Consider the following 14018-nt stretch of genomic DNA (forward strand, 5'->3'; position numbering starts at 1 on the left):
TAACTATAGCAACTATCAGCGTAACAAATGACTTCATCCAAAAAAACGTATTGTGGTTACCCTGGAAACGGAACTGCGCATAATCACACAATATTTCAAGTGATTCGGTGCGGACAATGCTACTATGAACATCAGACAACTTTTTGAAAATACATTTTATTCATCTTTTTTTCCCATATAACAACGTGGAAACAAATCATATTTATTGAATTCTTAATTCTAAAATTCCACGGGAATCAACATCTTCCCACTTTTCACCCTTCGCCTTCCTTTTTCTGGCTTCTTCTGCCTCCTCTCTCTCTATCTCTCTCTCTTCCCCCCCCCCCCCCTCTCTCTCTCTCTCTCTCTCTCTCTCTCTCTCTCTCACACACACACACACACACACACACAAAGGAGAGAGAAAACATTTTAAAATTAACCCCAAATGCAAAACTTTCAAGCAAACGAAGAATTTAACAACGTAGAGTCAGGCCTGAAAATATGAGGGGCCGTTTAGCACCCCCCATGTACTTTCTGTTCTGTATATCCCAGCATCAAATCATTCTTACTGTACATGATTGAGGGGACTAGTATTAGAAACCATAGTAAGCTTCATACATGTGGCATGTGCATGTGGCAGTCCTCATCAAATCAATGATGCAAACCTTTTTTCGAAAATATTTGTTAAACTTTTTTTCACGACACAAAAAGTTTCTGTTTTTTTTCAAAACATTATTATAACCCGTATTATATATTTGTTGTTGTTGTTTGTTTTTGTGCTAATTAAATGTATTATAAGTCATTTTGTTCTGTCTTCAATAGCTTTGGCAATAGAAGAGACAAAGATGGTAGCCTACCCTTACTGTAATCTCAGCACTACGTCACTAAGGAAAAGTGTGTGAGTGAGGACACAGGAGCGCGCACACCGGGCACTCACAAATTTGCTCCAGAAGCAGATTTGTCGGTTTGTGTGCAGGTTGGGCTAGCCAAGGACATTCTGAAAGATTATTCAATAGATTGATCATGATAATGGACCGGGTGCTTTCGCTCAAGATGGTGTAAAAAGAGGTCTGCAAAGTTTGTCCTGACTTCAGTTATCCAATTCTAAGTGTAATTTCCGGTAAAGTAGTACAGACGCAGGCTACACGTAATTGATAATGTATACTTGTCAAATAAAAGGATTGGATTACGGTAATCCAACTACCAATACATGTCCTGTTTTACTTGACAGTGCAGGTTTGTGTGAATCCCCCCATAGTGCTAGACAGGCTAGATCTGTGGAAATGTGCCGGATTTTCTGTTTTCTGGAACACAACACATCCGATCTCGAGTCTAGTTCGTCACTTCTTACGTGTTTTTTTTCTTCTTCAATTTTACATTACAGTGTTGTAGACAGTGAGTGCCCCTGCTGGTGGGAAATTGATGCTTCAGTCGGAGTGTGTGACCCTATAGTCACACACTATTTAATTACATCTGTCTTGTTGACCAATACATATCCAAATAACTATCATTTTAAAACTAGCCTACATATTGAAAACCATGTTGTTTCAGTCTTTTAACAATGACGTCATTACGCGGTGCTCCGTTTGTTTACTGTGTGTGCGTGGGGAGGGCGCTAGAGAGTGACAGATTTCATACAAAACGAATCTTGCTTCTTGTTGTCGATGGACAAACAGATGACAACGTTCATCAGCTGGCACAGCGCTGAAAATGAACTGACTGGACTACACAATAGAAACTAAACTTTGACAGTGCATGACCGCAGTGCCAGCTGATATGCCATTACGGTTCTACAGTATCAGCGTCGAGTTGTTTTGCTACAGACCAGTTAGTAGCTAGCCTAGTCGTCCCAGCTAGCCTACGCTAGTGTAAGCTAGTGCTAGTGGTGTAAGCTGTGTGAGCTGGCTAGCTAGCTAGCTAACGACTGCTGGCTGGTTAATTTGATAGCTGTCTGGTGATGTTGAAAGACGTGATCAGAGGTGTCAGTTGCCGTGGTGTCATTATCTGAAATACGTTTACGGTTTCTTTTAGGTTACAGTATGTTCGGGAAATCCAAACACCTCCGGCTACTAGCTAGCTAAAGAAGCAAACAATTGTTGTCAGTTACTGATTTGGTAGCTACGGTATTATTGTTGAACGTTCAACACTGTAAGTACATATTGCAGTTCACAGTTTAGGCTGGTCGTGAAGCCCCGCAAGACCTGTTTCAGAGAGATGGTTTTGAGAAGTTGTTGGAAATCTCGACACAAGTCAGGTTTTGGCCCCGTCTCCGTATGGATGCGAACAGGGTGTGTTGCCTTGTTGTGGGTATGCGTGTTCCACTTGGGATGCTTGCGATTAGTCGATGGAACAAAAACAGTTGTGCAAAAAGACGCAGAGTTTGATGTAACATATAATGACACGGTTACGAGTGACGACCAAATTATCTACGCCTTCAATCACACCATCTCCCGGAATAAGGTGAGCATCTTGTCGAGAATGATCTTGTACTCTAATCATACATCAAGGACTTTTTTTGGGACTAATTTTGAATATTTTGGTGTCACTGACATAGTCTCTCTTTCTCTCTGTCAGACTGAGGGGATACGTGTGACGGTTGACGGGCTCTCCGAAGGTCTGGAAAGCCCTATCTTGTTTGTGGTGAGGCAGAAGCAGGCTGTGCTGTCCTTCCAGGTGCCCCTCATACTGAGAGGACTGTGAGTACCCATACGTGCCTGGCACCCACCAAGCTGCACTGAGACACTTGTCCAGGACCTAGTCCCTAACACTGAGACATGTGTGAATGTGAATTTATGGTACTGTCTTATCTTCCGGAGAAAGCAGCAGGATGGCATTGGTCTTTGGACTCTATATAATTAGTATATTTGTTGGGTGTGGCTGTGAACTGTAGTTATTCAAGTTAAACAAAGAAGGATATTGGAATGGACAGGGAGAAACTGAATAGGTCACATCAACTGTAAACTACAAATATCACCTGATTCAACCTATTAGTGACATACACAGCAGAATTATCTGTTCATATTATGTGTGGAAAATTATTATACACAGTACATGCAAATTCACTGCAAGAGGATGAGATTGGACACGCTGGATTGGGATATCTACAGTACAGGGTGAAGTGCAACTGGTTATGAGCTTCTGTAGGTCTACTATCAAGTCACTGGGTTACGCAACTCGAGAGAGTTGTCTCCAGCCTTGGAGTCAGGTGGTAAGACATGCCTGAGTGAATCAATAACAGACCTGGTACTTTCCCACTTCCTCCTTTAAGTGCCATACTTTCATACCCTAGTCTGTTTCGGAGGGTTGGGTATTTTGTTATTGCACAATCTTGTTTTAAAATGTTGTGTGAGGAATGCAGTTTCACTCTTGGATCTGCTGCATTTCATTCCTGGTCTCACCATCCTTACCACTGTTATTCAGGGTTAGTAGATTTTTCTTGAGCTGTGTTGGGTCATGTGGCAAGAAATTAGCATGAGATGGAACTCTAACTTCTGTAAGTGTTGCTGGGAATACTAAACAAAAATCATGTGTATCCATGGTTACACTACATCGAGACTTAACCTTGTACGCCAACTCAGCTTTTCAAACAATATCGATAATACCCAAGTTGGTTTGGGTACATAAAGCAACACATTCCACTCATCCTTCCATACAAAAGGGAAATACACCCAAAGCATTTTGACCATCATCCAAAACAATAGAAATCCCTACCCAAACCAGAGTAGGAGCCCCCTAGATCCTTCTCAGATGAAGACTTCTCTGTCTCAGGTACCAGAGGAAGTACCCTTATGCCCACGTGGGCCGGACGCTGTGCCAGCCCCCCACGCTGGCGGCTGTGGAGACCCAGTACTTCTTTGTGGACGTATCGACCCTGTCCAGCCTGGGGACACACTACCAGCTGAGGATCAGCCGGGTGGACAGCTTCACCCTGCAGTGAGTGGCCCTGCCCCCCTCACCATCATCATTAGCAGCAGCTACCTTATCATCCGGATCATCGTCTCATATTCACTCCAACCATTATACATGGCTGTTTGAATTCATAAGTACCTAACGAATGAATTGATTATGAATAGATTGAGATCAGAGCTGATGTATAGCATGTGTTGACAGGATAGTCCTGTGTTGGCAGGATGTGCCTGTAGCTTTGCTGCTGTAGTTTAGTGTGCTGATTGATCCCCATGAACCTTTTTTGTAGGACGAACAAGAAGTTCAGCTTCACTGCCTCCCCATCTCAACCTCAGGTGAGCTTCCAACCTGCTCACTGTCCCTCACACACTCAACTCGCATTAAAACACATACATTACTGTGTTTCTGCTCATTTGTCGAAAGTTCACGGTAAACATGAAGGTACATCTGCATGTTGAGACATTACATAAGATAACCAAAAATGCATGACACAGTGGAAAGAAGTACAGTCTGCTGATGTTTCATTTCATCCTGTGTCTTGCGTCAATAGATAAACAGTGGCCTTATCACATGCCAGTGAGCACAATAGGAATATGGAGAATGACAGGAAGGGGCTCTTTAATCTTTTATCAGACTGCAGATTATATCTGTGATTTATGTTCTTTATCTCCAATTCCGGCTCTCAGTACTTCAAGTATGTGTTTCCTGATGGTGTGGACACTGTTATTGTGAAGGTCAGCTCTGAGATGACCTTTCCCTGCTCCGTAATGTCTATCCAGGACATCCAGGTAAAGACTACATATCCCAGAACACCCCTTAAAGGCTCGGTCCAGAGCACTGAGAAAATTTGTAGTCCATAACACCTATAAAGGTCATTCATCATGATGATCCTACAATCTATGACACACTCAAGGCAGGGGTTATTTAGGGTCAGGCTGTTGTCATGGTAATGAAGGGTTTTGTCACTGGTAGTTTGACTGACATGTTGTTTCATCCCTCAGTGCCCTGTGTATGATCTGGACAACAATGTGGCCTTCATAGGGATGTATCAGACCATGACCAAAACTGCTGCCATTACTGTCCAGGTGCACACATGCACACCACCACACACACCTACAGCAACATCGAACATCTCACCGTTTTCTAAATAAGTGGTATGCTCATATACATTCCTAGCAGTGAATGTTTAATCCTTTCTTTCACGTTCATGTCTTCCGCCGTCCTCCCTCTCTTCTCCCAGAGGAAGGACTTCCCCAGCAACAGTTTCTACGTGGTGGTTGTGGTGAAGACCGAGGACGAGGCCTGCGGAGGGCCGCTCAGGTTCTACCCCCTCCAGCCCGACAAGTTTATCAATGCGGGGAATCGCACCAAGTCCATAGATGTGGTGGTCTCGCCTGCCATCGAATGTGAGTCAGCCTCACAGCTGTCCCACGACGCCGAAATGTGTGCTGTTGTCATTTAGCTTTCTGCCTTTGTCTCGTTGCTCGGTTTCTGTCGTTCTATCTTCCTGTTCCTGTGTTGCTGTGTCCCCATCTCTATCTCTATGCCTGCCCCTATCTCGATCTCTGTCCCTATCTCAATATCTGTCTGTAATCTCTCTCTCTCTCTCTCTCTCTCTCTCTCTCTCTCTCTCTCTCTCTCTCTCTCTCTCTCTCTCTCTCTCTCTCTCTCTCTCTCTCTCTCTCTCTCTCTCTCTCTCTCTCTCTCTCTCTCTCTCTCTCTCTCTCTCTCTCTCTCTCTCTCTCTCTCTCTCTGTCTCCTCCCCTCCTTCTCTCTCTCTCTCTCCCTCTCTCTCTCTCTCTCTCTCTCTCTCTCTCTCTCTCTCTCTGTCTCCTCCCCTCCTTCTCTTCTCTCTCTCCCTCTCCCTCTCTCTCTCTCTATCTCTCTCTCTCTCTCTAGCGGAGGTGTATGTGATGGGGATGCTGTTCTGTCTGGGCATCTTCCTGTCCTTCTACGTGATCACCTTCCTGGTGGCCTGCGTGGAGAACAAGAGGTTTGTCTGTCACCAGTCCCTACACCTCTCTCTCCATTTCCTGGATCTGGTCCACATGCCGTCCAGCTTGTCATTTGACATGCAAGCAGCAAGCAAGGACAGTGCTCACTTTCTCTTTGCTTTTGTTGTGTGTGTGTCTGTTCTCCCACTTCACTTGTTCATCCTCAGAATGAACAAGAGGAGGGAGCTTCTGCTGAATCCCGGGGACATGTCGCCGGCGGAAACAGGTAACCCGGCAACCAGCTACAATGGCAGGCTCCATCTGGGGACCTTGAGAGGGGTGTCTGGGGAAGACCATTTTTAGAGTTACCTTGTAGAACATGGAGACAGTTTGATCAAATCATAAAAACACAGATAAAGATGAAGATAGTCGCCACGCCACGCACCCCCCCCCCCCCCCCAGTAGTTAGGATTGTTAAATCTGTTATTCTGTCTGTCCCAAATGTGATTTCTTACATTTACATTTATTCATTTAGCAGACGCTTTTATCCAAAGCGACTTCCAAGAGAGAGCTTTACAATTTCTTGATCTTTTCCTTGACACATTCTCTCCCTCCTCAATGCTCATGGCTCAGCTTCTCTACTGGGTAAGCACTGAGCTAGATTCATGACATCATCTATGCCTCTCTCTCACTGTCTCTTTCCTGAGGCATCCAGTGCCTCTCTTTCTCTATCTCTCTTTCCATCCCTCTCTCCGCCTCTCTCCATCCCTCTCACGAGGGCAGTATTTGTTGATTGCAATACCCACAATAACTATTTAGTGCTGGACTGACCTTGTTTGAACCATGATGTGGCAGTGTACTTGCATGGTGACATGGTAACTGCATGGTGACATGATACTTGCATGGTGACATGGTAACTGCATGGTGACATGATACTTGCATGGTCACATGGTAACTGCATGTTGTAATCTTGTTTGTGTGTGTTTATGTTTTTTGCTTCTTTACTGTTAGTAACATTTCTTTCTTTTGTATGACAACAGGAAAAGGTTTAACTCCAGCCTCGCCCTATGAATATGGCTCATTCGGTAAGTTTGTGCGTGCGTGTAGTAGAGTGTGGGTGTGAAGTGCTTGGAAATCCGCAAAGCTTTTAATGGATCCTACTTCAGTAGAGTTTTTTTGTGTCTCTGTGTTCTTGAAGCTCACTAGCTGTGTGTTTTGACCTTCTCTCTCTCTCCCTTCCCGCCTTTACCTCTTTTTTTGCCCCTCTCTCTCTCTTTCTCTCCCTCTCTCCCCCCCCACCAAGCTGACAACGGCAGCACACTGAGTTCGGAGGCCGTCACAGACAGCATCGCTTCAGCCGACGCCAACTACGGCTACTTGGGTATGAAACAGAATGAGAACACACACACTGCATATACTGTATGCCCCCCCACCCCACACACACTGCATATACTGTATGCCCCCCACCCCCCACCCCACACACTGCATATACTGTATGCCCCCCACCCCCCACCCCACACACTGCATATACTGTATGCCCCCCACACCCCACACACTGCATATACTGTATGCCCCCCCACCCCACACACACTGCATATACTGTATGCCCCCCACCCCCCACCCCACACACTGCATATACTGTATGCCCCCCACACCCCACACACTGCATATACTGTATGCCCCCCACCCCCCACCCCACACACTGCATATACTGTATGCCCCCCACCCCCCACCCCACACACTGCATATACTGTATGCCCCCCACCCCCCACCCCCACACACTGCATATACTGTATGCCCCCCACCCCCCACCCCACACACTGCATATACTGTATGCCCCCCACCCCCCACCCCACACACTGCATATACTGTATGCCCCCCACCCCCCACCCCACACACTGCATATACTGTATGCCCCCCACCCCCCACCCCACACACTGCATATACTGTATGCCCCCCACCCCCCACCCCACACACTGCATATACTGTATGCCCCCCACCCCCCACCCCACACACTGCATATACTGTATGCCCCCCACCCCCCACCCCACACACTGCATATACTGTATGCCCCCCACACACTGCATATACTGTATGCCCCCCACACACTGCATATACTGTATGCCCCCCACACACTGCATATACTGTATGCCCCCCACACACTGCATATACTGTATGCCCCCCCACACTCACACACAGGAAATACCATGACATTTACACACTCAGGATAGTGTACGTCCCTCACACAGACATGCTGGAGCAGAACATCCAGCCCGTCTCTCTTCATTTCAAGTCGAGGGCCATATCTCTTGTCACGTTTTCCCCTCAAGCCTCACTACTGCTGGCGGTTCGGAGTGCTCTTGTCTCTTATAGGTCCATGTGTTTTGTGTTCATCAGGACAGGAGCCCTTCAAACGCAGACCAATCCTCACGCACCACCATGTAGCCATCCGCTTTGGTGACACACTGCCTAGCCTCTTGACCAATCCCACCTGCTTTCCTTTACCAATCACACTTAAATGACCTATCAAATCTCTCCGTTTTGCGGTCCAATACCCCGTTTACATGAGATCTCATCATAATCTACCATCTATGGAACATAGATCTGTGTGCTGTCAATCATGCCTGCCAGTATACACAATGATGGAATTTGAATGTAAACGCCTGCAAAGACCAAATTTTGGGAGTTTCCAGAGTTACCAAAGGCCAAAATCAATCGTAAAATATATCTGAATATGATACTTCTCTACAAATTCCCGGGAATACAACCGTGCAAGCATACCCTGGAAAACGGAACTGTCAGTCACTCTCTCTCCTCTCTGGCTCTCTCCGCCCTGCCTCCCCCAATCAGATCGCTCCCTGGAGAGCGTGGGGCGGGTTCGCCAGGAGTCCCTGAGCTCCGTGGAGGAGGACGACTATGACACGCTGGCCGACATCGACTCCGACAAGAACATCGTCCGCACCAAGGTCAGTCCTCACACCTCCCAACACCTGCCAGCACCCCACTCCAACCACAACAAGATCCCAAGTCGTAGTACAGGTGCCAAGCACCCATCACATGCAACGACTTGGATAACATTGTAACCATGCTGTGTTGCATCCCTCTCCCCCCCGACATGCAGAAGTACCTGTGCGTGTCCGACCTGGCCCGCAAGGACAAGAGGGTCCTCAGTAAGAAGTACCAGATCTATTTCTGGTGAGTGGCTGACGGGGAGAGGGGGAACACAGGCTTGGTGTGCGGGGGAGGGGAGGGGCTTAACATCCATGTCTAGGGCCAGAGTGAAGGGCTGGTCCTGATGTGTCTCTCCCCCTCTCTCTCTCTCTCTCTCTCTCTCTCTCTCTCTCTCTCTCTCTCTCTCTCTCTCTCTCTCTCTCTCTCTCTCTCTCTCTCTGCAGGAACATTGCCACCATTGGTGTGTTCTATGCGCTCCCTGTCGTTCAGCTGGTCATCACTTATCAGACGGTACTGCAGACGCTACACGCCAACCTAACACCCCCCACTTCCTGTCCAATCACACACTGCCCAACACCACCCACTCCCTGTCCAAACACATTATACCCCAACACCAATCATTCTCCCCAGACAGGCACTGCCCCAATCCTCCCACTTTATCCAGACACACACTACCCAATCTCTCTCCAGGCACAGACACTACCCAACACCCCAGTCCCTTTCTGGACACCCACTGCCCCTCACCACCTAACACCAAGCTCCAGGGACAGTGCTGCCCCTTGAAGGACAGCTAGCCTCCAGCCCTGTCTCAGATCAACACTGCTCCTGTAGACCCTGATGCATATCTCCTCTCCCTCAGGTTGTCAACGTGACAGGAAATCAAGACATCTGCTACTACAACTTCCTGTGTGCTCATCCTCTGGGGGCTCTGAGGTGTGTGTGTGTGTGTGTAGCTGTGATGAATGCCTGCTAGCTGAGATGTGGTTACTTTGCACTATTTCCTTGACTTTGGTGCTGTACTTATGTGTGTTGCCTCGGATAAAAGCGTTGCAACGTTGTTGTGCATGTTTGTGTGAATGTGCATTTGTGCAAACACGAACGGTGAATGCCACTCATGCCCGTCCGTTCTCTTTTGCAGTTCCTTCAACAACATCCTTAGTAACCTTGGTTACGTGATGCTGGGCCTCCTCTTCCTGCTCATTGTGTTGAAGAGAGACATTGTGCACCAGCGAGCACTCTTACGCAACGAACTCAACGCGCATGTAGGACATGGAGAGGAGGGGGGCGGGGGGGGGGGAGAGGGAGGGAGGGGGGAGGAGAGGGAGGGAGCGGAGCGGGAGAGGTGGGAGGAGAAAGAAAGCGAGAGCGAGAAGACGAATGAAAGGGTGAAGGAGAGGGAGACAGGTGGAGGAGGATGAGGAGGACTCACTGAGTCAATGGGAATATGTTATCCTCTGACCCCGGTTTAACTTGATTATACTGGATGTCACTCTCCCCTCCCTCCCTCCCTCCCTCCCTCCCTCCCTCCCTCCCTCCCTCCCTCCCTCCCTCCCTCCCTCCCTCCCTCCCTCCCTCCCTCCCTCCCTCCCTCCCTCCCTCCCTCCCTCCCTCCCTGTAGGAGTGTGGCATCCCCAAGCACTTTGGTCTGTTCTATGCCATGGGCACGGCTCTGATGATGGAGGGTTTACTGAGCGCCTGCTATCACGTCTGCCCCAACTACACCAACTTCCAGTTTGGTAAGATACGTCGAGACAGATACGTCTAGACAGATGCGTCTAGAAAAGTTATGTTCACCAGCTTTTCAGCTTAGTCAGTGGGTTACTAGGGCAACCACCCTGGCCACTGGAAGCTTGAGGGCGCTGGACTCTGGTCTGATGATGAATCGTACTGTGTTTGTGAGCCAGTGAAACGGGCGTGTGTTGTTCCTGTGTCCGTTCAGACACCTCCTTCATGTACATGATTGCGGGCCTGTGCATGCTGAAGCTGTACCAGAAGAGACACCCGGACATCAACGCCAGCGCCTACACGGCCTACGCCTGCCTCGCTGCTGTCATCTTCTTCTCTGTGCTGGGAGTGGTGAGGACACACACACACACACACACACAGACACACACAGACACACACAGTCACCTCCCCTCGTGCTCCAGAATCCTGAGTGTGCACTTGTGGTGTGCAGGTGTTTGGGAAGGGCAACATGGTGTTCTGGATCGTCTTCTCTGTCATCCACATCCTGGCCACTATGCTGCTCAGCACACAGCTCTACTACATGGGCCGCTGGAGGCTGGGTAAGAGCTGGGGTAGAGGCTGGGTAAGAGCTGGGGTAGAGGCTGGGTAAGAGCTGGGGTAGAGGTTAGTCCTGCTGGAGGCTGGGTAAGAGCTGGGGTAGAGGTTAGTCTTGATGGAGGCTGGGTAAGAGCTGGGGTAGAGGTTAGTCCTGCTGGAGGCTGGGTAAGAGCTGGGGTAGAGGCTGGGTAAGAGCTGGGGTAGAGGCTGGGTAAGAGCTGGGGTAGAGGTTAGTCCTGATGGAGGCTGGGTAAGAGCTGGGGTAGAGGTTAGTCCTGGTGGAGGCTGGGTAAGAGCTAGGGTAGAGGCTGGGTAAGAGCTGGGGTAGAGGCTGGGTAAGAGCTGGGGTAGAGGTTAGTCCTGATGGAGGCTGGGTAAGAGCTGGGGTAGAGGTTAGTCCTGGTGGAGGCTGGGTAAGAGCTGGGGTAGAGGTTAGTCCTGATGGAGGCTGGGTAAGAGCTGGGGTAGAGGCTGGGTAAGAGCTGGGGTAGAGGTTAGTCCTGATGGAGGCTGGGTAAGAGCTGGGGTAGAGGTTAGTCCTGATGGAGGCTGGGTAAGATCTGGGGTAGAAGCTGGATAAGAGCTGGGGTAGAGGTTAGTCCTGATGGAGGCTGGGTAAGAGCTGGGGTAGAGGCTGGGTAAGAGCTGGGGTAGAGGCTGGGTAAGAGCTGGGGTAGAGGCTGGGTAAGAGCTGGGGTAGAGGCTGGGTAAGAGCTGGGGTAGAGGCTGGGTAAGAGCTGGGGTAGAGGCTGGGTAAGAGCTGGGGTAGAGGCTGGGTAAGAGCTGGGGTAAAGGTTAGTCCTGATGGAGGCTGTGTAGACAGTGTGGCTGTGTTTCAGACTCTGGGGTCCTGCGCAGGATAGTGTACGTCATCTACACTGACTGTATCAGACAGTGCAGCGGACCCATGTACATCGTGAGTACAAGAACGGCACATTTCATCTTGTTGTAATGGAGAGCAATTTATATAAAAACGTCACCTTCACTTACCAGACCTTCACCATTGTGTGTGTGTGTTGTGTACTAGGACCGTATGGTGCTGCTCGTAATGGGGAACATTGTGAACTGGTCTCTGTGAGTACAGGACACCTTCTACCTTCCTCAACAAATAACCACACACACACACTCCCATGTCATCCTTTATGTGGTGTCATATTGTGGACAATGGAGCGCCCCACTGAGTCCACCGGCCCTGAGTCACCCGGCTGGAGAGGCAGTGTGCTGTTACTGTGAAGTCATCCTCACACACCCACAGACGCTGTTAGAGGCTCTGGAAGCCCACTCGTCACTCACAGACGTGTGTGTGTGTGTGTGTGTGTAGTGCTGCGTATGGACTGCTAGAGAGGCCCAATGACTTTGCCTCTTATCTTCTGGCCATCGGCATCTGTAACCTGCTCCTGTACTTTGCCTTCTACATCATCATGAAGGTGAGCCGATGTAGTGTGTGTGCGTGCGCGCGCGGGCGCTGCCACAATGAATTTGTTCCCGACAACCCGTGTGACACTGTCAGGATGAATTTCATTCTAACAGAGCATGTTCATGTGTGTGCCCACGCGGGTGCTGTCATTATGAATTTGTTTCCGATTGTGTGTGTGTGTGTGTGTGTGTGTGTGTGTGTGTGTGCAGCTGCGGAGTGGGGAGAGGATCAAGTGTCTGGCCCTGGTGTGTGTTCTCTTCACAGCGGTCGTCTGGGGCTTCGCTCTCTTCTTCTTCTTCCAGGGACTCAGCACCTGGCAGGTGTGTAACGCGCACACACACACACACACAGCGCACACATAACTCACAATATTGCTGCCCAGCGCACACTGCTAAAGTTCGGTCACACTCCGCAGAGTTCGTCGCTAGAACAACGTCATGTGCTACAAGAATTGTAACACCTTTGTCGCATGGCGCCAGCATGACCCTCACTTCTGTCATCCCTTATGCCCCTCCCCCCCCCTTTAGAAAACTCCCGCCGAGTCTCGAGAGCACAACCGGGAGTGCATCCTGCTCTCCTTCTTCGACGACCACGACATCTGGCACTTCTTGTCCTCCATCGCCATGTTCGGCTCCTTCCTGGTGAGGCAGTGTGGGATTGATTAAACGCGTGTCTGTTAAAGCGTGTCCTAGTGAGTGAGCAGGTGTGTGTGTGTGTGTGTGTCGGATGCGTGTGTCAGGTGTGTCCTCCTGTCCCCAGCCCTCTGACAGCTGTCCTCTCACCTGTCCTTCAGGTTCTCCTAACCATGGATGACGACCTGGACTCAGTCCAGAGGGACAAGATCTTCGTCTTCTGAGAGAGAAGCGCCAGACTCCGCCTTAACGTCTCGACACTGGCCAATGGGGACCCAGCGGTGCGCTGAGACGTCCAATACCTCCCTCCCTCCCTGACTGCAATTGGCCGCTTCCCCCTCAGCCTCTCCCACAGCCAATCAGAGGCCGGGGAAAGGACGGCGCTCCCTCCCCCTCTCCCCCCAAAGCTGGAGCCTGTGTGTGTGTGTGTGTGTGGACACTTTGCGTGCCAATCATGCGAGCTTGACTCTGTCGCTGCCATTGATTTTCCTGTCATGCTCCCGTCCACTTTGTCGATGAGCTCTATAAACGGTTCCCAGTTAACTTATTTTATACTGTCGTGATTTACCTGCAACTTCATCAGTGCATTTTGAACTCGCTGGGTGTAAACTCTCTTTTTACGCTGTGTGTTTGTAATCCGGGCGCGCCTGCGTGTGTGTGTGTGGGAGAAGTGTTTCCGTGTCCAGTCTTGTCAGTGGCCTTTGGTGTTCTGATCACGTTTCTACAGTACACGTGTTACACTCTGGATTCCTGGGATGAAGACAAGTACGACGATTGTATATTAGTTCAAATGTAAACGGCCCTATATGGAAAAACATGTTTGCACTCTACAATGTGAAAGAAATTATCTTAGTCCAGAGCAATGTAAAGAAATGGTTACCAAATAAAGGTTTTGTCTAAAATAAATACTATACT

The 14018-nt window shown here is 49.2% G+C and overlaps 1 protein-coding gene across 3 annotated transcripts; it reads left to right on the forward strand.

Annotated features, from left to right (window-relative positions):
• Positions 1-1575: 1575 nt before the first annotated feature.
• sidt2 (SID1 transmembrane family, member 2) lies at positions 1576-14014 on the forward strand. 3 transcript variants are annotated; one of them, XM_062472728.1, is made up of 27 exons: positions 1576-2439; positions 2554-2675; positions 3748-3912; positions 4175-4220; positions 4572-4673; positions 4887-4970; positions 5126-5291; positions 5785-5878; positions 6047-6105; positions 6453-6464; positions 6860-6904; positions 7123-7200; positions 8217-8276; positions 8670-8785; positions 8941-9014; positions 9215-9281; positions 9631-9704; positions 9910-10033; positions 10390-10507; positions 10711-10847; positions 10948-11056; positions 11894-11970; positions 12082-12128; positions 12376-12481; positions 12681-12791; positions 12999-13112; positions 13265-14014. In XM_062472728.1, exons 1-27 carry the CDS (start codon positions 2194-2196, stop codon positions 13325-13327), a joined length of 2616 nt encoding a protein of 871 aa, XP_062328712.1. In that variant the 5' UTR covers positions 1576-2193; the 3' UTR covers positions 13328-14014. The 3 variants fall into 3 exon arrangements, with proteins under 3 accessions (XP_062328712.1, XP_062328710.1, XP_062328711.1); XM_062472726.1 differs by lacking the exon at positions 8217-8276 and having other exon boundaries at positions 1578-2439; XM_062472727.1 differs by lacking the exons at positions 6453-6464; positions 8217-8276 and having other exon boundaries at positions 1578-2439.
• The last annotated feature ends 4 nt before the right edge of the window (positions 14015-14018 follow it).

Source organism: Osmerus eperlanus, chromosome 11 (genome assembly GCF_963692335.1).
Source record: "Osmerus eperlanus chromosome 11, fOsmEpe2.1, whole genome shotgun sequence".
NCBI classification, from domain to species: domain Eukaryota; kingdom Metazoa; phylum Chordata; class Actinopteri; order Osmeriformes; family Osmeridae; genus Osmerus; species Osmerus eperlanus.